Raw genomic sequence first — 26,107 nt, forward strand, 5'->3', positions numbered from 1 at the left:
CAATCCACAAGACTTCGTCAAGCAAGCACAAGCAAGAAAGGCGTTCCATCTTGTTGAGGTCAAGATCGTCATCATCGAGCTCAAGTGGAATGCGCAAGTATAAGGTTTGCTCTTGATAGGGTTTCTTTCTCACCGGTCTCATAGTGTAGTTGGAGACCGGTTTATAGTTTAGTTGCCGTACTATCAAGAGGGCTCTCGAGTGAGTAACTCGATCGTATCGTTCGGAGAGAGCTCAAACCTTTGCATCCTTACATCATCTTTCTTGGTTGTTATTTGGACCTTATACATGTGATGTTTTAGAGCTTGTGCTTATTCTCATAACAAGCTCTAGTTCATCGAAAACGGATTTCGCATAGATCACTTGTTGCGTTTTCGAGTTTGGTTCATCATCTTACTTGGTTTTATTTGGATCTTATCCATGTGATGTTTTAGAGCTTGTGCTTATTCTCATGACAAGCTCTAGTTCATTGAGAATGGTTTTTCCATGGGCAACTTGTTGCATTTTCAAGATTGGAGGTTTTACCGGTATGTCTTTTTGAGATAGGTCAAACCTTTCATCATTTGTTTCTATCCTCCTTTGCTGGACTATGATGTTTCTATGCATATTGTTGTAGAGCTCGTTGTTGTGATTTCAACGAGCCCAAGATCATCGAAATCGGAGTCCGGATGCAAAAGTTATGCCCGTTTTAGTTTTGGTGTTTCTGCAGTTTGCTTAGGCCGGATATTTCTGAAATATCCGGGCCGGATTATCCGGGCCGGATATTTCGGAAATATCCGGGCCCCTCGAAATCGGCTAAGGACCTCAGGAATTGCTGCTCAGTATAGGGGCCGGACATTTGCCCGGATTTTGACCAGGTTTTGTCCCAGAGGCCGGATTATCCGGGGGGGGCGGATTATCCGGCCCTGGTTTTGCCCAACGGCTCAATTTTCTTGGGGGGTATAAATACCCCCTTCTTCCTCCTTGGGCTGTGGCTTCTCTCACTCTCTCTCTCCTCCATTGTTGAACTAGAGAAGCTTGCACTATCTCTCAATCCCTCCATGATTCTTGCCCCCATTTGAGGGAAAAGAGAGAGGAGATCTAGATCTACATTTCTACCAATCAAATCCATCTCTTTGTGAGTGGAACTCTCTAGATCTTGATCTTGGTGTTCTTTGTGAATTCATTTGTTCTTCCTCTCTTATTCCCCCAATAGCTTTTGTAGCTTTGTTGGAATTTGAGAGAGAAGGACTTGAGCATCTTTGTGGTGTTCTTGCCATTGCATTTGGTGCATCGGTTTGAGTTCTCCACGGTGATTCGTGGAGGTGAAAGCAAGAAAGTTGTTACTCTTGGGTTCTTGGAACCCTAGACGGATTCTAGGCCTTTGTGGCGGTTTGTTGGGAGCCTCCAATTAAGTTGTGGATGTGTGCCCCAATCTTTGTGTAAGGCCCGGTTTCCGCCTCGAAGGAAATCCCTTAGTGGAACCGTGACCTAGGCCTTTGTGGCGAGGGTCACCGGAGATTTAGGTGAGGCGTCTTCGTGGCGTTCGGTGTGTGGTGTGAGTACCGCATCTTGGGGTGAGGCCTTTGTGGCGTTGGTGTGCATCGAGCAACCACACCTCAAGGTGAGCCTCTTGTGGCGTTCGGGAGCACTAAGCAACCGCACCTCTCCACCGGAGATTAGCACTCGCAAGAGTGTGAACTCCGGGATAAATCATCGTCTCCCGCGTGCCTCGGTTATCTCTATACCCGAGCTCTTTACTTATGCACTTTACCTTGTGATAGCCATCGTGCTTGAAGTTATATATATCTTGCTATCACATACTTGCTTGTATTGCTTAGCATAAGTTGTTGGTGCACATAGGTGAACCATTGCTTAGAATAAGTTGTTGGTGCACATAGGTGAACAATAGTATATAGGTTTTGGGCTTGACAAAGTAAACGCTAGTTTTATTCCGCATTTGTTAAGCCCATCTCGTAAAAGTTTTAAATCGCTTATTCACCCCCCCCCCCCCCCTCTAGGCGACATCCGTGTCCTTTCAGCAATGCATATGTAGACAAGTTCAGATCAGACATCAAGGCGAGCATGTTATGTTTTGGCCTTCAGAGCAAGTATGACCTGCTTCCCACCCACCACAGTCTTCAGTTCATCCTGTGCCATCTTCAGATCCTCTGCTTCCCACCCACCACAGTCTTCAGTTCATCTTGTGCCATCTTCAGATCCTTGTGCTGCTTGGTAATCTCATCCTGGAGCTTGAACTTAAAAGCATCCTTAGTTCTACCATGCTTCACCATGCATTTCCCATAGTCTTCTCAATACTTGCTGCAAGCTTCTTGGCCATGCTTCATCTACCCACTTCACATAATCACAGCGAGGCCCTTCCTACATAAATCAAGCCAAAATATTTTAAATTGTGAGCTACTTGATATTATCTACTCCTACACAATTTAATTATCGCAGAAAAACACACACCTCTATATCACATCCAAGAACACCATCCCTCGAAAGCTACAAATCTCCCAGCTACTTTGCGACATTTATAGCGAGCAACTAGTAATCCATCATCTGACCCGCAATACTCAGAGTCATAGATGGTATGCACTCCCTAAATATTAAATTTTCATTTCAATCAGGTAAGGTCTAATCTAGCTTTTCCAAAATCCCCAAATTGAACCCTAACCCTAGATTTCAGAGGGATAGAACTCACATCAGAGGAATCCGAGCTCACATAGCATGATGACTCTTCACCATCACCCCACGAGACCATCTCTCCACCGGCGGCGGCTAGCTCTAGGCCGGCGGCGGCTAGCTCTAGGCAGAGGCGACGGCGTGAACAGAGGCGGAGAAGACTGAGATGGGGAAGAAGAGTGGGCTCGAGCAGAGGAGTGAGATAAAACGGCTATTTATTTGCCCCCGACCGCGGGCGTGAGTCCATCGCCGTCCGCCCTTGCCACATGGACCTGACGCTTGGAAGACGTCAGAAATAATGTTTTTTTATCACCTGTAATGTGGTAGTTCCTTGTCATTTGCTCGTCTTGGCTAAAACCTTCTCTACTAATAAAAAGAAGCTGAATTTTTTCTAGTGCATTTTTCTACTCCTTGAAGGGGAGTACAAGAAGTGTGTACAGACGGATCCAGATAGTCATGCAATATATTTTCCTATCAAAAACATTCTTCAAAAGTTCCTTGAGATCAATTATTTTATATAAAACTATTTTTTTGGCACATATGAACAATTACTTCTCACATTATGAACATGTTTCATTAACAGTTGACCAGTTAATCATTTTTATTTTACAAACTGTACACAAAATTTTATACAGTGGTGTTCCGGCGCCCGGCGCCAAACTGGTGCCACAACACTAAAACTTTTTGGCAATCTTGTAACCAAAGATCTTGATGTGCACTGAGTAGAATCTGATGCAAGTAGCGCTCTGAGCAGTCATAGAAATCAGGTGTAAGTTGCAAGACAACTTTCATCATCAGCAAGAGCAAAACAAACTGTATATAGGAAACACATGTAGATCACTAAATATTGGTTATTAAGAAGGCCACTAGATAATCTCTCAGAAAAAAGATGACCAAAATGAAACGGTAAAGTCAATTCTTCACTTCAAGGAATAGATACATAATGCAGGTAGGTTGCTCTCTGGTAAGCAAGTACATAGAAGACTCCTAGAGGCCTAGATTTAAAAAAAAAAAACCATGAGAATTGATGCATGCGTAGATTTCAGTAACAACGCAAAATCTTACCATGGAGACTATAATCTAGATTATCTAGTTTCAGGCTTGGAGCTTCTCAGATTACCTTTATTTGCATATCTGCCAAAGATGAGATTAAAAGAACTGGAAGTGGGAAGAATGCTGGGAAGCACAAGGGAACATTGTCCACTGATGCTAGTGAGGAAGCTACATAAGTACATAGTCATATATAGTGTCAAGTCTGCTAATAGTAAGTTCAGTAATAAACGCATCTTGAAAAAATGCTGAGCAAAAAGTAGATTAAAAAGCAACAACGTTTGATATGCCAAAAAAAAAAAAGAGGAGGATGTGTTAAACGTGTACTGGAGGCATAGGCTACAGCATGTGTTAAACCTGTACTGCAGGCAACATGCTACAGGTGAAACTCCACTAACAAAGTTATGAATCATGAGCTATGTGGGGAAGGGGAGGTAGATGATGCGATGTTAGCAGTGACAGTTCAGACGGAGGAGAAAACCAAAGAAGATGGCATTAGCAAGAAGATCTATTACAACAAGCACAAGCTTCTAAAAAGGACTACCATCAGGATCACCAATTCTACCGAGCACACGATATGTTGTCAAAAATCACATCCACTCTCCCAAGCACATAACCTAGTACAAACGACAAAGGTGTAGTATGAGAAGGCAATGCAACCAGTACCAAAAACACAACTCCACGAGAGGTGAAGGCCCTGTTGAGGGTAAAAGGAGGAGTGAAAGAATCCAGGACAATCGTATCCCTATCCAAAATCAATTATGACATGATATTTCAATAATAAGTTGGCTATGATGCAACCATTTAACCAGATGCAGCATGCAAGTCAACAAAGAAGGAAATATGCCTCTTTTCATTGCCAGCTATAAAAAAGGATACAAGAAAATATTGACTATTAAGAAGACATCTAGAAAAATTGTAAAGTTCATTCTTGTTCAAGGAATTGGCACATGAGGCATACAATGGATAACAATTGAGTACTAAGAAAACCACAACATAAATAAATAAAATAAAGCCAAGTTGGTTTCTCAGCCCAATACAATAGAGACATGACACTGATTAGTAGGCAAATGTTTCAAAACCAAGGCAAAATGACTAACTTGTTTTAGCATCAACAGAGACACAGTAACTTCAGCCCACGTCACAAGCATAGATTTCATGCAACCACATAACATTCGGAGTACAGAGACAAGCATAGATTTCAAGCAACTACATCATATTCTCCACTTCAAGAAATAGAAGGCCACTAGATAATCTCTCAGACAAAAGATGACCAAAATGAAACGGCAAAGTCAATTCTTCACTTCAAGAAACAGAGACAAAATGCAGGTAGATTGCTATCTGGTAAGTAGATAGAAGACTCCAAGAGGCCTAATTTTTTTTATAAAAAAAGTCGATCCCCCAGTTCAAGAAAGCAGAGACATGGGATAGACAGATGTTAGGACATATTCAAACAGACTAAACTGATTAGGCAATTTTGGCATCGACAGACACAATTGTCCTTCATTCTGAAAGAGAATTGACTCAAGCATAGATTCAGTAACAACGCAAAATGAGCACAATCTCACTGTTGAAAAGTTCAGACTACCAAGTCTACAGTCTTTTCACCTAACGGAAATATAAAAGGCTCACAGGTGATCAACAAAAATATCATCTAGCACCAGCAAACTAATTTACAGCCACGGATGGACTTCATTCGCAAAAATAAGTTTTCTCGTTATTTTTTTAGCAACTGCCAACTGAAACATATGCTGAACTAAACAGTCTCTTTTGCCAGCGGCGTAAATACTCAGGTTTGGAAATCAAAGAACTGGAGGAAGGACATAATTCTTACCATGGAGCCTATAATCCAGATTGTTAGTTGGAGGCTTGGAGCTTCTCAACTTACATTCAACGTGTACTGGAGGCAATGGGCTACAGCATGTGTTAAACCTGTACTGCAGGCAACAGGCTACAGGTGAAACTCCACAAACAAAGTTCAGACGGAGGAGGAAACCAAATAGGATGGCATCACCAAAAAGATCTATTACAGCAAGCACCAAGTTTCTAAAAAAATGACTACCATCAGGATCGCCAGTTTTACCAAGCACATGATGCGTTGTCAAAAAACAAATCCACACTCTCCCAAGCACATAACCTAGTACAAACTATAAAGGTGCAGACTGCAGTCTGAAGAGGCAATACAAGCAGTAGCAAAAACACAACTCCTAGAGAGGCAAAGGCCCTGTTCAGGGTAAAAGGAGGAGTGCAAGAGAGCAGGAAGGTAAAGATGATGCAACCATTTAACATGATGCAGCTTGCAAATCAACAAAGAATAAAATATGCCTCTTTTGATCGTCAGCATAACAAAGGGTGAAAAAAAGGAACACCATGAATTATTGACTATTAAGAAGACAGCTAGAAATAAATAGTAAAGTCCATTCTTGTTCAAGGAATTGTGACATGAGGCATAAGATGAGTAACAATTGAGTACTAAGAAAACCACTAGATAATAGAGACATGGCACTGATTAGTAGGCACATGTTTCAAAATCTAGGCAAAATGACTAATTGGTTTTAGCATCAACAGAGACACCCGTAACTTGAGCCCAAAAAGGTAACGACACAAGCACAGATTTCATGCAACCACATAAGATTTTAGAGCTTCTGATCATACCGAGACAAACATAGATTTCTTGCAACTACTACATCATATTCAGAGTTTCTGATCATAACTTTATATAGATCAACACAAAAAGAGGAAGAAGCCAGCAGGTTCATAATTCATGCAACCAATATATATTGCAGCTCACCACTCACTGAACAGGTTGGATGAAAGGTGAAGCGTTGACGGCATAACCTTCTAGAGCTGGAAAGAAGGTATGTTGCACAAGACTCTGCTTGAGCTGACAACCAGACATAGAGAGCGATCGGCAACCCCGATAGAAACTGTTAACCATTCTGCCATTACTATCGACATGAAGCAGCCACCGAGGAAACTGGACCAGCAAGAGCACACCACCATCCACCAAAACAACATCCAGATCCCATTGCCAATAGTCACCACAGTCTTCAAACTCCCTCCTGATTTTGGCAACTGGCAATTTGATTTGGTACTTCAAGTCCCAAACCTCGCTTTCGTAGTGCTGCAACACCCGTATATCAATAGATTCAGTGGAACGGTTAAGGGTAAAGATGCCGAGTGTGCCATCCATGTCAAAGACATATGAGTTGCCGCGAACAATTGGCTCACGCATCTGCCGGAACGACTCGGATATGGTGTCGAATACTACCAGTTTGCTTTCATACCGCAATGCCTTTCTTTCAGTCGGACAATACACCGGGTACCAATGCAGGCTATCACGCACCCGGACAGGTAAGCTGAAGTTTCGAGACGCCATCTCCGGCGACCCGATGAACCTCGGTGGCTGGTCAGAGCCCAACGAGAAGACATAACAGCCAATTTGGTCTTTATGTACCAGATCTGCTGCCTGTGCCTGGCACCTCTTCCGCTGCAGTAATAGACGGTGCTCGCCAGTAGGGCCGTGTACGTACATCCCCATGAAATCGAAGTCGCAGTGTAGCCCGAGGAGAGCATGCTCACGCGTGGCTGGGTTGCAGATAGAGAGGCGGGAGCCAGAGCCAATCATGGACAGCTTGGAGAGAACGAGCAGGCCGTCGCAGGCGGCCACCGGTCGGAAGGCGTCGTCGAGCCGGGCGACGGCGTGGAGCTGGTCGTCCTCGGTGGCGGCCCGGTGGTCGAAGGCGAGGATGTTGTGGTAGTGGACGCCGAGGATCCACGCGTCGTCGCCGGAGAAGATGGGGAGGCTGGGCTGGCGGGCGTGGTGGGCCAGGAGGAAGTCGCGGGCGGAGGTGGCGGCGCGCCAGGCGCGGCGGACGGCGCGGCAGCGGAGGAGGTATTTGGGGGGCAGGCGGATGATGATCTCCCAGAGGACGATATCATCGGGGAGGCCGCGGAGGAGAGACGCCGCTTCTGCTGTTACCCCCTCCGCCATGGTCGCCGGCTGGCAGCTCGTCCTGGTTCTCGATCCGTCCCAGGAATGCCGGAGTTGTGCTGGCGGCGGCGGCGGAGGCCGGAGGCCGGAGGGTAGTTTGGTTCGTTTGCTGCGCCGGAATGGAACGGAATGGTGGCTCTCAAATGGGTTGGGCTTGGCCCACGAGAAACCACACTTTTTTTACATGCATAGGCGATCAGTGTCATAACTTAAATAATTTTGCTGCTGAAGAAAATATAACAACCATTTTCTTTTGGCAAAATAATACAACCGCTTGGAAGGAGGTAAACATATTCATGTATGACTTTCGGTATATTTTTAGAACATCTAGCTCACATTTTCTCTTTCAAATAGAGACCAAACCTTGAATTAGCAAATACTTTCAGTCCATAAATAAGTGTGCTTTTAAATTTTGTTCCAAGTCAATTCTTTCAAAATTTGACTAACTTTATAGGAAAACATAATATCATTATCACAATAAATTTTAAAGATGTAGTTCCATAATATACCGCTTTGATGTCATATATGATGTTACTCTTTCTATAAATTTAGTCAAAATTTTAAAAGTTTGACTTATGACCAAAGCTAGAAGTACACTTATTTGTAGATGGCATTGCAAACTAGCCGAAAGAAATAAGTTCAGATCGAGCAACAACGCCAGAGCAACGTCCAGCCTATGCTTGAAAGAGAAAAGAGTTACGACATGTAACCAACGTCTCCAAATCAAGTAGCAAACCAGCTAGGTGGCTCCCCATGGCTCCAGTGTTACTGGTGCCGAACCGGGTAGAGGAGGGAAAGAAGAAAGCCGACGTGTCGGGCTAGGTGGAGGAAAGGAGAAAGCCGACAATGGTAGGGGTGCAGGAAAGCCGGACCGATGGGCGTTGGACAGACATCTTCCAAGCTATGATGGATTATATTGTTGTATTGTATTTTCCTTTAATTTTTTGCATGTTTTTTCAATTTTTTGAGATATTGTTGCCACAATGGCCGATTTCAGCTTTTAATGGGGTGAAGGCGTGGACCATTTTAAGTTTTTCCCTTATGCTTTTTTTATGGTTGGAAATTGAACACCCAAAGTTTCATTCGTGGATCCATCCCTGTAGCCATGTACGCTAGTTAGGATTTTCGTTAGAATCAGAGAGTAAGAAACAACAAAAGATATGGACCAAGCAGCTGAGATTTTTATAAGAGTTGTCGTGTATTTCACTAACAAAACAAAATGAACACAAAATGCCTGTTCAAGAGTTCAGAGGTCAGACTATGAACTTATTTATCTATGTAAAGAACTAAAAACATATGAGCATTCTTTTGAAATGCATAGTCATCCAATTTTAATATGCCTGAAACCTTTTATCTTGCAACACTTGCACATTCTTTCAGATTCATGAATATTTAATTAAGAGTGAATTCCGGTTTTACCACCAAGTTTTACTCCTTTGAAGCTAATTACATGTTGGAGATATGCCCAAGAGGCAATGATAAAATAGTTATTATTTATATCTTTGTGTTTATGATAAATATTTACATCCCATGCTATAATTGTATTAACCGGAAATATTAATACTTGTGTGTTTTGTAAACATAAAGTAGTCCCTAGTAAGCCTCTTGTTGAACTAGCTTGTTGATTAATAGATGATCATAGTTTCATGATCATGAACATTGAATGTTATTAATAATAAGGTCATATCATTAGGTGAATGATGCGATGGACATACACTCATAATAAGCGTAGCATATGATCAAGTCATTAAGTTCGTTGTGCTTTAAGCTTTAACATACATAGTAACCTAAATCCTTCGACCATGAGATCATGTTAATCACCTACACCGGATGAATGCTTTGATGACATCAAACACTACTTCGTAAATGGATAGTTATAAAAGTGGCATTAAGTATTCGAGAAGTATAGGTTGAAGCACGTGGATCAATAGTGGGATTTGTCCATCCAAATGATGGATAGATGTATTCTAGGCCCTCTCGGTGGAATACCATTCAATTAGCTTGCAAGCATGTGACTAGATCACAAGGGATGTCATATCACGGTACGAGTAAAGAGTACTTATCGGAGACGAGGTTGAACTAGGTATATAGATACTGACAATCAAAACCTCAGATAAGTAAAGTATCGCGCGACAAAGGGGATCGTTATTTTATGTGAATGGTTCTTTCGATCACAGAGTTATCGTTGAATATGTGGGAACTATAATGGATCTCTAGGTCCCGCTATTAGTTATTGATTGAAGAAGTGTCTCAAACTCTCAATCATGTCCACATAGTTCGCGAACCGTAGGGTGACAAACTTAAGGTTCGATGTCGTTTTAAGTAGATATAGAATACGGAATGGAGTTCGAATATTGTTTGGAGTCTCGGATGGGATCCAGGACATCACGAGGAGTTCCGGAATGGTCTGGAGAATAAGATTCATATATAGGAAGTCATATTCCAAGTTTGGAAATGATCTGGTGCATTTATGGAAGGTACTAGAAGGTTCTAGAAACATCCGGAATAAATCACTATGGAAGGTGGAGTCCCGGATGAACTTCACCAATCCTAGCCGGCCAACCAAGAGGGAAGGTGGAGTCCATGGTGGACTCCACCACCTTGGCCAGCCAAAGGACAAGGAAAGGGAGCAATCCCACTTGACCTAGGTTTCCCGTTATGGTAAGTTTTGGAGTTGGACTCCAAAGTGGTTTTGGGCAAACCCTAGGGATTTCACCTATATGAGGCCTTGTTTACTTGTCTGGTATTTTTGGGTTTGGGAGGGTAAAATACCGGCCCACGATCGAATCCCGAAAGTTACCCGATGGGCCGTTTACTTCTCTGGTTTTTGTGTGTAACATCCCGGCCCATCCCGGATCATCCCGACCCGATAAGCTTCGACCTCCGGTTTTCTCACCCACGAGGTTGACCCCGTGTATTTGGTTGTGAAAAGGGGAGACGAGAGACGGAGGCGACGGAGGCGGGGAAAGGCGATGGCGGCGTGGACTGAACGAGCGAACCACAACGGCGACGACGAGATCCTGCTCCGGCGATTGGTCCCCTGTAAGTCCTAGCGCCTCCTCCCCTTTTCCCTGCTCCGTAGCTAGGGTTTCTTGGTGTCGCCGTCGTCCGCGACGGAGCTCTGGGAGCTCGCCGTCGCCTCCCTCGAGATGGTAACCTCCGCCACTGGTGAGTCTGTGCCAGATCTCGTCCGTACGCGCAGACATGACGGCATCAGCGACTATGCAGTTTACATGCGTCGTTGTGAGTGTGCAGTTCGTTTCTTCCAAGAGGGGCGGAGAAGCTAGTGTATACTGGATGCCAGTAGTTGCAGGGCCGGCCGATGTACAATGGATCATTGTGGTGATTTCCAGTGAGAACTAGTAGTACATCTTATTCGCTGAAACCAATCAAAGAACAGTAAAGCCAGTAGTTGCAGGGGCGGATAAGCTAGTGTACCTGTACATGTTTTAGCTAATCAACTTGTAGTTTGAACTTTGTAGAGACATGTATAAGCGTCGATGTTGTTATTGGAAGTTATTATAGATTTCAATGTATGGCCAAGAGCTTTTGCATCTCCTGTAGAGTTAAATTTAATGGATACCTGAAATTTACTAGGTATGGCACAAAAACTGTAGAGTTAAATTGGTCTGGATTGCCAAATGGTATTCCAAATAGGATGTTAGCTCCTGCTGCTACTTATTTGACAGTAATTTGATGCCTGCATACTTGAGTTCAAAATATGTAGAGAGACCAATTTATTCAAGATGAATTCAGATTTTGCAGTAGGTTGGTCTCATACATCAAATTTAATGTATTTTTTTGGTAGATACCTGCACCTTGGCCTATTCTTGGATTGGATCAACCACCTCCATCTTGGGAACTTGTGAGAACTCCTGTTTTTTGTATGAATCATATTTACTACCTATACTTGATTTCAAACCATGCAATCTAGCTCTTGTATTCTTATTGTCCGCCTTTAATTGCTATTATTTTAGTGCTGCAATGAATACACAAAGACTAGAGCTTATTAGGAAGAGGAGAGAGGAAGACGAGGAGGAATTCATGTTCTTACTTTTACCAATACTGCACTATCACAAAAGGAGAAGAGGGCAAGTAGAGAGAACGCAGCGGCATAGCTCCGTCTTGTATGGCATGCAACGTGTTCAAGCACTACAACAGGAACCCCCCTTCTGCAACGGATCAATGCGTTGCCAAATGTCCATATACACGTTGCTAATGCAAATACCAACGGATTTTGTATGCGTTCCCGTTGGTGGCGTTGCAAGGTTCTACAGCAATGCATATACATGCGTTGGGAAACGACACGAAAAGCGTTGTAATGTAGCAACACATTTATACTCAGCCTAACAACGGTTTTTATGCGTTGTCTGTTATACTGCTCAAATGGATTTATCGTGCACAATTAATGGTATTTTATATATTATTGCCAACAACAATTACCATGGAAATGCCAACATCAAAGAGTGGGCACACTATTCTAAATAAGATCTCTTATATTGAATCAACATAGTTATATTACAAGAACACCACCCAAATAATACATGAAATTGTTCTAAACATTGCACATGGCAATGACATTCTGAAACTATATATCTACTGTAGCACCGATCTCGACCTTGCAATTGACATCTTAGGCTTGCATCAACCATTATCTTGGCAATCTACAACAATATGAATCGAGGTAAGTAGCATACAATTACCGTGAAAGAATGTTGGCTTAATAATATATAAAATTTGAAGAATTATCAACCTTAAATTACATTCAGCGCAAAAAAAGCACCATGGCATGAATAAAGTAGAAATCAGAAAAAAAAAATACTTACATAAAGGATGATTGCCTTTAACCTATAATTATACTTTATCTTAGAAGTCAATGGAGTGAGGCCAATAAATATCTCTGGATATCCAAGAACTCGCCTCTACATGGTACTAACATTAGCATATAATATAATCTATGATTTACCTTTGTCCGCCCACACTTGGTTGTTCCCCTATTTTCACCTGATCATGATCTAGAAACAAGCAATGAACACATCAATATTAGCAATTACCTCGGGCATTGCACTAGCGTCATCCTGGTTATGTTCAAGCATCATCATCACTTCATCTAAAGGTCGAAGATGAGGTAATTTGGCCTCTTTATAAATGCATAATCTTCTCATGTTCTGTGCTCCTCACATATTCATCATTGCATTGAACAGCATTTTACTAAGATCTGCATGCACAAACCTGTTTATGACTGGAAATTAGTGAGATTTAATTGCAGAGCTATCTGGGGATTCAAGTGATTAGAGTTGGAACTATCTAGGGATCGCTAGATATAGAGCGTATCAGCTGAACCAATTAAAGTCTATTAACCTAGCCCCGCACAAGAAAATTCATTTTGTGATGCGTGAAATAAAAAAACAGAGTCTTCTTCATACCTCTTGCCTTTGGATGTATTCTGAAGGCAAACAAATAATTCAGTATACTTCAAATATGAAAACCCTGAAACATATAAAGGATAATCAACAGAAGTAGTAAATATGAATATTATAATGTGTACACAATTACTTCAGATACGTACATCCCTAATGTATCCAAGTTCCTTGTTGCTTGCTTCAAGCCTTCGATTACCCAATATTCAGAAAGAGATAACTGAGCGGAAAAGATAATACTACTTCAGATTGGTTAAATATTATAGAAACCCGTGGACTTTTCATAACCAACGTACATTAGGTAAGAAACCTCAGAATGCAGAGACAGCTCAAAGCATAGAACGACAGAGGTTAGATGCTTTCGTATATATGAAGCCTCGGAGCAAACACCTGACAAAGTCATTGCGGTACTGCGGTAGTACTGGAGAATAGGAAATTGAATTACAATTGCTGAGGAGTATGATTAAAGAATCTAGGAGAGAGACGAATCGATAACACATCGCTGAATATTAGATCGATCTGAATGAGGTAACCGAAAGAAAATTCATTGAAAATTTATGTAATCAGACAGAAAGCATTGTGGCACACCATCCCGAGTGCAGTGGCAGCGCCGCCGACGTTCCCCAGGAATTGTCGCTGCCGCCGCCATATATCAAGAAAATATTGTGTTGCTCCAGTTCTCGCGAGTAAGAGATGCCGCCCGCGCAGTAATTAACATCTGGCTGCTTCAGAACTGACGTTCCGATGGTTCGGCACCAGAACCCCTCCGTGCGCGTTCCGCTCGCGTCTTCCGCCCATGAATCTGCAGGCCACTTGCTGAGGAATCGTACCCCGGCGCGGCGGCGTGCAGGCCACTCGCGGAGACGCCCGAGATGAGCAGCAACATAGGGAGCGACCGGAAGCGCCTCTGGATATCGCCGTCTGACGCGGCGGGTAGCAGATAGCCACAAGTAGTCGGGGAACAGCCGCCGCCGTTCGGCGAACTCACCGCTCGTCATCGCCCTCCCCCTACCATCGTCAGCGGAGACGATGATGCCGACAACTGCAGTCGCACCCCCGGTTTAGACGAGATTGACGCCATGGCTGCACAACATGGTGCGCGGTGGATCGATGTGAAAGAATGAGTTGGGAAATCACTAAGAACTGCAATAGCTAACCCTATGCATAAGAACGGGAATTTGTTAGGAAGTGGAAGATGGCAAAGGCGTGGGAGACGTGGTCAAGATAACGATGCAGTTACTTGAAACGTGCGGGGGGTATTGGGCTTAAACGAGAGCAAGCCGTACGTCTCGTATTTTCCGTTGGGAAAGAACAGACCCTACAACGCATGTACATTCCGTTGCAAAATATACGTGGCTGTATGTAGGGTCCTGTTGTAGTGAAGGAATCCTTGACGGACATGTTAAGAATTGCCGGGTAGCCTATAGGATGGAGCCACACATTTTCAGATCCTTAGCATCCTATCTTAGAAGAGAAAAATTATTGAAGGACAAAAGGATTAAGGTTGAAGAAAAACTTGCTATTTTCCTCTACATGTTGTCACACAATGCCTCTTTCGAAGACCTACAATTGGAGTTCCAACACAGCAACCGTACCTTCCACAAGTGCATAAGAGATAGGGGTGGGCATTCGGTCATGACCGAAAATTCGGTTTTTGTATTTCGGTCTATTTCAAATTCGGTCAGAAAAAAATGAAGACCGAAATATACTCGTTACTTTTACTACCCGACAAATTCGGGTACCCTGTAATTCGGGTTCAGGTTCGGTCATGACCGAATAGTGTGGCTGACGTTGTCAACGCAAAACTTAGACATTATTTAGTAAAAGGTTGGCAACATTTTAGATGTATTTTGGATGTTTTTTCATTACATATATTATTATCAATTGGCACGAATAAATATTCAACAATCTAAATAAAAATGTAACAACGCTGGAGAAGTTTATGAACATTCAAGAATATCACATCTCACGCATATCAAAAAATCTAAAGATTGGGACAGTCTTACGTAAAATTCGGTCAGTTCGGTCTATTCGGTTACTCAGAACAAAATGACCGAATTGACCAAACTTAATTCGGTCTATAAAATTTTCTACCCGATATTTTATCGGTCATTTCGGTCTCGGTCTTTTCGGGTTCGGTCTCGGTCTTTTCGGTTTCGGTCTTCGGTCATCGGTTTTTTTGCCCACCGTGAATAAGAGAGTTCTTCAACATCATCCCTGTCCTAAGTAGGCGATTTCTGAAGCCTCCCATTATTGACCATCCTCATCCAAGAATAGCTAATGATGACCGTTTCTTCCCCTACTTCGAGGTTTTTGTTTTGAAACCCCAACCTTCTTCCTTACCTTAATCCACATATTTTCTTATATCACCATTTCTTTCTTACTTTGCAGAATTGCATAGGGGCAATTGATGGAACACACGTGCCTATTTCCATATCACCGCACCTTGCTGCACCATTCAGAAATAGAAAGGGAACCCTCAGCCACAACATAATGATAGTTAGTGACTTCGACCTTAACGTCACATACATCTCTTGTGGTTGGGAGGGTTCGGCCACAGATGCTCGAGTCCTTCGCTCTGCAAAGGCCACTGGTTTTACAGTACCTCCTGGGAAGTTTTACCTAGTTGATGGAGGATACGCAAACACGGAAAAATTCCTCGCCCCATACCGTGGCGTGCGGTATCACTTGAAGGAATGGGGCCATGGACACCATCGCCCACAAAACTACCAAGAGTTATTTAATCACCGTCACGCTCTGATGCAAAACAGTGTGGAAAGGAACATAGGAATACTAAAGAAGAGGTTTCCTATCCTACATGTTGCCACGTTCCACAAACTGAACAACCAAGTGAAGATCCCTGCGGCTACTGCAATCTTCCACAACATAATCAGAAGTCAACATGGTGACGAAGAGTGGCTTGACCATGAAGATGAAGACCTTATTCCTGTTGCTAACCATGTTGATTTTCCCAATGGGGATGATAACCACCAAGGACACAACCTTGCAGGCAATAACTTGAGAGATCAAATAGCAATACAGATGTGGAATGATTTCCAACATGATTAGCTCGTGTATCATGTAGTAGTAATTTGTTAATGTAATAATGGAATCAATGTACTATGTTTTGTCTGAGAATAAGTTCTTATGTTTGCCAATATGTTTGTAATGGACTCAGTGTATTATGGTTCCTGTCTTATGTTTGACATTATTCATGTCCACTAGTAATTCTTATTCCTGTTTTATGTTTGCCTTTTTAGTCTAACGGTATTATTCTTATGACAACAGATATGAAGCCGACTTTGCATCCAGTGGGCACACCCAAGTTCAACTTGAAAAAAGGTGCTCTTGGTGTGAGAAAAACTCCACCGACCAATAAGAAAAGGAAATCTCCAAGAGGTACTATTTGTGTATGGCTATACTGTGATATAGAGCAGCAAATTCTTTGATGAATCATGTCAAGTTTTTACTAACACCTTACTAATTTTGTTCAGCAACGAAAGCAAGAGCCCAATGGAATTTGGGGCTTGAGAAATCTCTGATCGATATACTTCATGAGCATAATAATGACTATTAAAGAGCACAAAATGGATGGAGTGGGGACACTTGGAATCGAATGACGCAAATATTCCAGGAATGTAATCCGCACGTGAACTTCGTCAAATCCCAGCTACAAGATAAAGAAAAAGAACTCAAGAGAGAATACAAGATGCTCAAGGAAGCTCGGATGCAAAGTGGCGCTGGTTGGGATGAGAAGACCTGCATGATAGTTGCTGAGAAGGCTTTGTGGGATAACCTAGAAATCGTAAGCTTCCGTTTCTCCATTCTTATACTTGGTCACAAGCTTCATAATAAGCTTAGACTCATTGTTTCCTCTCACCATTGTTTTGTAGTCCTTTCCAAGAATTGGGAAATTCAAGAGAAATGGCTTTCCTATGTATGATTCTCTTGGAGATCTATATGATGGTTAGTGCACTGATGTTAACTTGTGTAATTGCTATCATATTCCTGTAATGCTCGGAGATCTGTATTATGGTTACTATACTGATGTTAACTTGTATACATAGGCCAAATAGCTGAGGGGAATCACAATTTCACTTCAAGCTCTAAGGCATCTCAACTTGATGAAGAGTTAGAAGATGAGAGAGTGCAAGAAGCTGGGTCTGAATTTGATGAGGACCTGCAAATTCTGGATGAAGACCCTACTGAAAAGAAAGATGAGGGAACGGGAAGTTCAGCCAGCCGAGGTAATTCCCTTCAGTCAAGACTAAATATATATAACAAATTGTATCAAGTGTATATTAATATTTGCAATTGCTGAATCTAGTGAATGTTGGTGAAAGAATGGACAAGAAGGCAACTGGTGTACCAAAGAAAATTCCTCCAAAGGAATTAAAGAAGCCTATCAAGAGCGATGAAATGGTGCAAGTAGTAGACATGTATGTGAAGATGAAAGAAAAACAAGCACAGGATGAGAAGGCAGAGTCAAGCATTTTCTCCATTGCCAAGTGCATTGCTGCTGTCAACAAAATTCAGGACTTCACACGTCAAGAAAGAGTGAAGGCTTCAAAAGTCTTCAAAAATCTTGAAAACCGTGAAACCTTCATCACTTGGGTCGCTGAAGACGAGGAGTCGGCTATCATGTGGCTTAGCAAGAGTTGAATTGAGGTATGTTTAAGTTATCATGCCTAGCTCTGTTTCAGTTTTGCCTTTAGTTGCTCATGTAGTATGTCAGTAGAGTTTGTTGGTGCAAGGAATTGTAAGCAGTATCTGGATTCCACTGCATGGAACTCATGAGTGGGATAATGCACTGTACTGTGGCACATTTTTAGTTTGGTTCCACTTCATAACTTCAGAGTATTCCGATGTTCTATGAATCAGATGTGTTTGGACTACTTTGGTTTTTCAATCAGTTTGTTACTTTAAAGTCCGCCTCACCTTATATTTTTTACATCCTTGCCACTGTCTAGGAAGGATGTTTAAACCTGACCTAACCTGATCACTAGAATATTGGCATACATAAAAGGGGTTGCCTGGAGCTCATGTGGTCTGATCGATGTGACCCGAAACTTGTACACCTATATAATCATTAAACATTCTCTAGGGAACAAAACTGATTTGGAAGTATACCTAAGATGTTATATTCTGCGGTAGTGCACCTAGTTGCTGCAAGCTGCAGTTCATTTTATCTTGTTGCTTGCACTTTATGTTCCGGGCAAAACATATTTACTGCTTGTAGCCAGTAGCCTATGTATGCAGAGATATGATTACTGAAACCCGATTCTTTGTCGTGCCAAGTCCATGGAATGGATTTTAGGCAGATGCTTATTGTTTTTCTGATGAGATGGTGGTGTCCTTTGTACTGCTAGGCTGACGGAGGATTACCAAATAATTCTGAATAATGTGATTTACAATTTTTTCCCTACTGTTAAGTTGTCCTATAGTATCATGTAGATTCGTTCATGACTACAAGGATTGCGTAGGTTGACTGTTGTAGTCTAGGTCTCTCTTCTTGTCTGGCCTTGAGCATTTTTGCATCTTATTTGACCACGGTAGACCATTTTGGCTATGATGTGCAATATCATTTGAATGGTTTTGGACCGGTGAATAGCATGAGCTCGACATGAATCTGTTTGTTTAATTGCTTGACATCTGTTTGTAGTTCTATTGGAAAAACTATCAAATCTTGTGAATAAATAGCTTTCTAAAATGGAATTGTGCAAGCAAACAGCCATTTGCATGAATAGTATTCTTATGTATATTGCTAGAATTTTTTTGTTGTACTAGATTCTGAACAGGTGTATCTTCTAGACTTCTAGTTCCGTCTATTCCATACTAGTCCTGTTCACTTCATTAGCTTACGCAACATGCATGATACTCTATTCCATACTAGTCCTGTTCATTTCATTAGCTTACGCAACATGCATGATACTGTGATCTGCAAAGCATGTTCGGTTCACAACTATTTTCACTCCATATCTGCAAAGCATGTTCGGTTCACAACTATTTTCACTCCATATCTGCAATGCATGTTCGGTTCACTACTATTTTCACTCCATATCTGCAATGCGCATGTTCGGTTCACAACTATTTTCACTCCATATCTGCAGTGCATGTTGGGCAGTATGTCTTCACTTTTATTGATTAATTGTCAGTATGATCATCATGTGATAAGACTTTAATTCCCCTTTTGTTCAGCATTCAGCTGTTGTGAAGTTGAAGGACTTGAGAGACAACTGCAAGACAGACCTGAAGATTTGATCATCAATTCTTTGTTGGGAAAACAAGCCCTGCATGGTTGTGCTGTTGAACTTGTCGCCCTGAGATGTAGTATGATAAGCTGTATCTGTTTGAATTAAGATGATGTATGGTGTCTGGTTTCCACTAGGAAGTTAGGGGCTTGTCGTTTGGCCTGATGAAGGAGCTCCTAACTTTTATGTATTGTCTCTTATATAACAGGTTGATCTTGATGAAAACATTTGGAACGATATGAACAATGAATGATCCCACCAACTGCTTTTTAGAACTGGCATTTGAGAGCAGCATAATTTATTTATTTTGCCACCGAATAGAATATTCCATGAGATCGAACTGATGATCCGTTGTTTTTTTTTTGTATTACCATGCAACGTTTCATAAATATTCTTGTATATTTATTGCAAAGATATGATTTTTATTTGAGTGACTTTGTCCAGAATCATCTTGCGGGTGTAAAGTTTCTATTTTTTTATCACTAGATTTCAATCCTCTTTCATCCACTCCCATCCCCAAAATCAAAGTAACTAGATTCTGTGGGGGAGGGTGTGGGGAAATGAGGGGAAATTAGGGGGAAAATGGGGATTGGGTGAAAGGGGGGTTTTCACCAAATCCCCTCTCATCCCCAAACCCCTAGGGGATGGAAATACCCTAGGAGTAAACAAGACCTGGATGGGGCAGTTTTTAAGACGCGAGGTGCCTCTAGCGTTTTTTACACTCGTGTTTCAAGCAGAGGAGATGAGAATTGGGTGTCCACCCAAAACACGGTCGAAAATACACTGTGAAACACTAAAATTCACTCTTTCCAAACGAGGCCTGAAGGGGAGTACAAGAAGTGCGTACAGACGGATCCAGATAGTCATGCAATATATTTTCCTATCAAAAACATTCTTCAAAAGTTCCTTGAGATTAATTATTTTATATACAACTATTTTTTGGCACATATGAACAATTACTTTTCACAATTATGAACATTTTTCATTAACAGTTGGCCAGTTAATCATTTTTATTTTACAAACTGTACACAAAATTTTATTCAGTGGTGTTCCGGCGGCCGGCGCCAAACTGGTGCGACAGCACTAAAACTTTTTGGCAATCTTGCAACCAAAGATCTTGATTTGCACTGAGTAGAATCTGATGCAAGTAGCGCTCTGAGCAGTCATAGAAATCAGGTGTAACTTGCAAGACAACTTTCATCATCAGCAAAACCAATAGGAAACACATGTAGATCGGTAAATATTGGTTATTAGGAAGGCCACTAGATAATATCTCAGAAAAAAGATGACCAAAATGAAACGGTAAAGTCAATTCTTCACTTCAAGGAATAGATACATAATGCAGGTAGGTTGCTCTCTGGTAAGCAGTACAGAGAAGACTCCTAGAGGCCTAGATTTTTTTAAAAATACCATGAGAATTGATGCATGCGTAGATTTCAGTAACAACGCAAAATCTTACCATGGAGACTATAACCTAGATTATCTAGTTTCAGGCTTGGAGCTTCTCAGATTACATTCATTTGCATATCTCCCATGGATGAGATTAAAAGGACTGGAAGTGGAAAGAATGCTGGGAAGCACAAGGGAACATTGTCCACTGATGCTAGTGAGGAAGCTACATAAGTACATACAGTCATATATAGTGTCAAGTCTGCTAATAGTAAGTTCCAGTAATAAACGCATCTTGAAAAAATGCTGAGCAAAAAGTAGATTGAAAAGCAACAACGTTTGATATGCCAAAAAAGAGAGGAGGATGTGTTAAACGTGTATTGGAGGCATAGGCTACAGCATGTGTTAAACCTGTACTGCAGGCAACATGCTACAGGTGAAACTCCACTAACAAAGTTATGAATCGTGAGCTATGTGGGGAAGGGGAGGTAGATGATGCGATGTTAGCGGTGAGAGTTCAGACGGAGGAGAAAACGAAAGAGGATGGCATTAGCAAGAAGATCTATTACAACAAGCACAAGCTTCTAAAAAGGACTACCATCAGGATCACCAATTCTACCGAGCACATGATATGTTGTCAAAAATCACATCCACTCTCCCAAGCACATAACCTAGTACAAACTACAAAGGTGCAGTCTGAGAAGGCAATGCAAGCACTGCCAAAAACATAACTCCTCGAGATGTGAAGGCCCTCTTGAGGGTAAAAGGAGTGAAAGAATTCAGGACAATCGTATCCCTGTCCAAAATCAATTATAACATAATATTTCAATAATAAGTTGGCTACGATGCAACCATTTAACTAGATGCAGCTTGCAAGTCAACAAAGAAAAAATAATCTCCCTCTTTCTGTTGCCAGCTATAACAAAGGGTACAAAAAAAATATTGACTATTAAGAAGACAACTAGAACAAATAGTAAAGTTCATTCATGTTCAAGGAATTGGGACTTGAGGCATACAATGGATAAAAATTGAGTACTAAGAAAACCACTACATAAATAAACTAAAGCCAAGTTGATTTCTCGGCCCAATATAATAAAGACATGACACTGAATAGTAGGCAAATGGTTCAAAACCAAGGAAAAATGACTAATTGGTTTTAGCATCAACAGAAACACCAGTAGCTTCAGCCCATGTCACAAGCATAGATTTCATGCAACCACATAACATTCGGAGCTTCTGGTTGTACAGAGACAAGCATAGATTCCAAGCAACTACATCATATTCTTCACTTCAAGAAATAGAAGGCCACTAGATAATCTCTCAGACAAAAGATGACCAAAATGAAACAGCAAAGTCAATTCTTCACTTCAAGAAACAGAGACAAGATGCAGGTAGATTGCTATCTGGTAAGTAGATAGAAGACTCCAAGAGGCCTAGTTTTTTTTTTTTTTTAAGTCAATACCCCAGTTCAAGAAAGCAGAGACATGGGACAGACAGATGTTAGCACATATTCAAACATACTAAACTGATCAGGCAATTTTGGCATCGACACACACAATTGTCCCTTCATTCTGAAAGAGAATTGACTCAAGCATAGATTTCAGTAACAACGCAAAATGAACAGTCTCACTGTTGAAAAGTTCAGACTACCAAGTCTACTGTCTTTTCACCTAACGGAAATATAAAAGGCTCACAGGTGATCAACAAAAATATCATCTAGCACCAGCAAAATAATTTACAGCCACAGATGGACTTCGTTGGCAAAAATGAGTGTTCTCATTATTTTTTTAGCAACTGCCAACTGAAACATATGCTGAACTAAACAGTCTCTTTTGCCAGCGGCGTAAATAAATAATCAGGTTTGGAAGTCAAATAACTGGAGTAAGGACATAATTCTTACCATGGAGCCTATAATCCAGATTGTTAGTTGGAGGCTTGGAGCTTCTCAACTTAGATTCAGTGTGTACTGGAGGCAATGGGCTAAAGCATGTGTTAAACCTGTACTGCAGGCAACATGCTACAGGTGAAACTCCACTAACAAAGTTCAGGCGGAGGAGGAAACCAAATAGGATGGCATCACCAAAAAGATTTATTACAGCAAGCACCAAGTTTCTAAAAAAAATGACTACCATCAGGATCACCAATTCTACCAAGCACGTCAAAACCCATATCCAGACTCTATCAAGCACATAACCTAGAACAAACTACAAAGGTGCAGACTGCAGTCTGAAGAGGCAAGAGGCAATGCAAGCAGTACCAAAAACACAACTCCTAGAGAGGCAAAGGCCCTGTTCAGGGTAAAAGGAGGAGTGCAAGAATTACGGACAATCGTATCCCTGTCAAAAATCAATTATAAAATAATATTTCAGTAATAAGTTGGCTAGTCAAAACTCTCCTCTCCAGCCCCTCTGCCCCAGCCAGCAAGAGAGCAGGAAGGTAAAGATGATGCAACCATTTAACAAGATGCAGCTTGCAAATCAACAAAGAATAAAATATGCCACTTTTCATCGTCAGCTATAACAAAGGTTAGAAAAAAGGAACACCACGAAATATTGATTATTAAGAAGACAGCTAGAAATAAATAGTCAGGTCCATTCTTGTTCAAGGAATTGGGACATGATGCATAAGATGAATAACAATTGAGTACTAAGAAAACCACTAGATAATAGAGAAATGGCACTGATTATATTAGTTGGCACATGTTTCAAAATCAAGGCAAAATGACTAATTGGTTTTAGCATCAACAGAGACACCCGTAATTTCAGCCCAAAAGGTAACGACACATGCATAGATTTCATGCAACCACATAACATTCAGAGCTTCTGATCATACCGAGACAAGCATAGATTTCAAGCAACTACATCATATTCAGAGTTTCTGATCATAACTTAGAAGAAGCCAGCAGGTTCATAATTCATGCAACCAATATATATTGCAGCTCACCACTCACTCAACAGGTCCGATGAAAGGTGAAGCGTTCACAGCATAACCTTGTAGAGCTGGAAAGAAGGTATGCCGAACAAGACTCTGCTTTAGCTGAAAACCAGTCATAGAGAGCGATCGGCGACCCCGATAGAAACTGTTAACCATTCTGTCATTACTATCAACATGAAGCAGCCACCGAGGAAGCTGGACAAGCAAGAGCACGCCACCATCCACCGAAACGACGTCCAACTCCCAATCCCAATATCCACCACAGTCTTGAAACTCCCTCCTGATTTCAGCAACCGGCAATTTGATCTGGTACTTCAAGTCCCAAACCTCGCTTTCGTAGTTGTGCAGCACCCGTATATCGATAGCTTTGGTGGAAGGGTTCCGGGTAAAGGTGCCGAGCTTGCCATCCATGTCAAAGGCATATGAGCTGCCGAGAACAGTTGGCTCACGCATCAGCTGGAACGACTCGGATATGGTGTCGAATACTATGAGTTTGCTTTCATACAGCGATGGGTTTGTTTCGGTCGGACAATACACCGGGTACCAATGCAGGCTATCACGCACCCAGACAGGTACGCTGAAGTTCAGAGACGCCATCTCCGGCCACCCGATGTACCTCGGCGGCTGGCCGGAGCCCAACGAGAAGACGTAGCAGCCAGCTTGATCTGCTGCCTGGCACCTCTTCCGCTGCAGCAACAGGCGGTGCTCGCCAGCCGGGCGGTGCAGGTACATCCCCATGGCACCGAAGTCGCAGTGTAGGCCGAGGAGAGCATGCTGACGCGTGGCTGGGTTGCAGATGGAGAGGCAGGAGCCGGCAGAGCCAAGCGTGGACAGCTTGGAGAGGACGAGCAGGCCGTCGCAGGCGGCCACCGGTCGGAAGGCGTCGTCGAGCCGGGCGACGGCGTGGAGCTGGTCGTCCTCGGTGGCGGCCCGGTGGTCGAAGGCGAGGATGTTGTGGTAGTGGACGCCGAGGATCCACGCGTCGTCGCCGGAGAAGATGGGGAGGCTGGGCTGGCGGGCGTGGTGGGCCAGGAGGAAATCGCGGGCGGAGGTGGCGGCGCGCCAGGCGCGGCGGACGGCGCGGCAGCGGAGGAGGTATTTGGGGGGCAGGCGGATGAGGATCTCCCAGAGGACGATCTCATCGGGGAGGCCGCGGAGGAGAGACGCCGGTTCTGCTGTTACCCCCTCCGCCATGGTCGCCGGCTGGCAGCTCGTCCTGGTTCTCGATCCGTCCCAGGAATGCCGGAGTTGTGCTGGCGGCGGCGGCGGAGGCCGGAGGCCGGAGGGTAGTTTGGTTCGTTTGCTGCGCCGGAATGGAACGGAATGGTGGCTCTCAAATGGGCTGGGCTTGGCCCACGAGAAACCACACTTTTTTTACATGCATAGGCGATCAGTGTCATAACTTAAATAATTTTGCTGCTGAAGAAAATATAACTACCGTTTTCTTCTGGCAAAATAATACAGTACAACCGCTTGGAAGGAGGTAAACATATGTTGTAATAGCCAAGTACGATAGTTAGGATTTTCATTAGAATCGGAGAGTAAGAAACAACAAAAGATATGGATCAAGCGGCTGAGATTTTTATAAGAGTTGGTCCATGTCTTTCACTAACAAAACAAAATGAACACAAAATTCATGTTCAGAGTTCAGAGCTCATACTATGCACTTATTTATGAATGTAAAGAATATATATTTCTAAAAAACATATGAGCATTCTTTCGAAATGCATAGTCATCATCCAATTTGATATGCATGAACCTTTTATCTTGCAACACTTGCACATTTTTTTTCAAATGCATGAATATTTTATTACGAGTGAATTCCGGTTTTACGACCAAGTTTTACTCCTTTGAAGCTAATTACCCCCATTTAGTGAATACTCTATTTAGCAAAACTTCATACCCCTTTCAAGATTTTAGAAATGATGTGCCATTTTCTTTCTGAATATAAATACTGTTGTTTCACCATTACATCTGGTACAAACGTCAACGAATTTGTTTCTGCTGCAGGCCACTAGAATGGAAAATGGGTGGTTTACTTTTCTTTTTTCTTGTCTCAGCAAACTTTCATGTGTTGCATTTTTTTTCTCAAACCATGCAAGATCGCTGCATATATTTAAATTAGAACGGGAAAAGCCATGAAAAATAGCTAAATTTTAACAGAAAGGAAGAGCAGGGAAACCGTCCCATATCACCACTACTAACAAAAGACCTAGAGGGTCTAATCCAAACAATATAGGCCATACAATCGGAAATCCCTTCACATTACGTATACCAATCAACGAAATTCTCGAACAAATCAGCGATATGTGCCCGTCGGGCGAAGGAACATTGAAGGAGGCGTCCCATCCCCAGAGCGCCTCAAGCACGAGAGATATTGTCGAGGGAGTGATAGAACAACATG

General features: G+C 42.3%; 3 protein-coding genes and 1 long non-coding RNA gene across 4 annotated transcripts; 2 read left to right on the top strand and 2 right to left on the bottom strand.

Annotated features, from left to right (window-relative positions):
* Window positions 1-6,509: 6,509 nt before the first annotated feature.
* Window positions 6,510-7,709, bottom strand: LOC127341829 (uncharacterized). Its single transcript, XM_051367766.2, has one exon. The coding sequence runs from the start codon at window positions 7,707-7,709 to the stop codon at window positions 6,510-6,512; it is 1,200 nt and encodes a 399-aa protein (XP_051223726.2).
* A 2,908-nt stretch (window positions 7,710-10,617) lies between these two features.
* Window positions 10,618-19,503, top strand: LOC127341832 (uncharacterized). The gene is made up of 2 exons (XR_007875930.2): window positions 10,618-10,751; window positions 19,328-19,503. It is a non-coding gene; the product is annotated as an uncharacterized lncRNA (long non-coding RNA).
* On the top strand, window positions 14,209-16,198 carry LOC139838681 (uncharacterized). Its single transcript, XM_071828795.1, has 3 exons — window positions 14,209-14,224; window positions 15,329-15,438; window positions 15,521-16,198. Exons 1-3 carry the CDS (start codon window positions 14,209-14,211, stop codon window positions 16,196-16,198), a joined length of 804 nt encoding a protein of 267 aa, XP_071684896.1.
* Window positions 19,504-23,715: 4,212 nt separating the features above from the next.
* On the bottom strand, window positions 23,716-24,897 carry LOC139837919 (uncharacterized). The gene has a single exon (XM_071827238.1). The coding sequence runs from the start codon at window positions 24,895-24,897 to the stop codon at window positions 23,716-23,718; it is 1,182 nt and encodes a 393-aa protein (XP_071683339.1).
* Between the last annotated feature and the right edge of the window lie 1,210 nt (window positions 24,898-26,107).

This window comes from Lolium perenne, chromosome 3 (assembly GCF_019359855.2).
Source record: "Lolium perenne isolate Kyuss_39 chromosome 3, Kyuss_2.0, whole genome shotgun sequence".
In the NCBI taxonomy this organism is placed as follows: domain Eukaryota; kingdom Viridiplantae; phylum Streptophyta; class Magnoliopsida; order Poales; family Poaceae; genus Lolium; species Lolium perenne.

Coding starts and splice junctions, on each gene's coding strand:
- LOC127341829 (XM_051367766.2), bottom strand. CDS start 7,709: ATGGCGGAGGGGGTAACAGCAGAAGCGGCGTCTCTCCTCCGCGGCCTC.
- LOC139837919 (XM_071827238.1), bottom strand. CDS start 24,897: ATGGCGGAGGGGGTAACAGCAGAACCGGCGTCTCTCCTCCGCGGCCTC.
- LOC139838681 (XM_071828795.1), top strand. Junction 15,439..15,520: donor GTTTCTTCCCCTACTTCGAG/GTTTTTGTTTTG, acceptor CTTACTTTGCAG/AATTGCATAGGGGCAATTGA.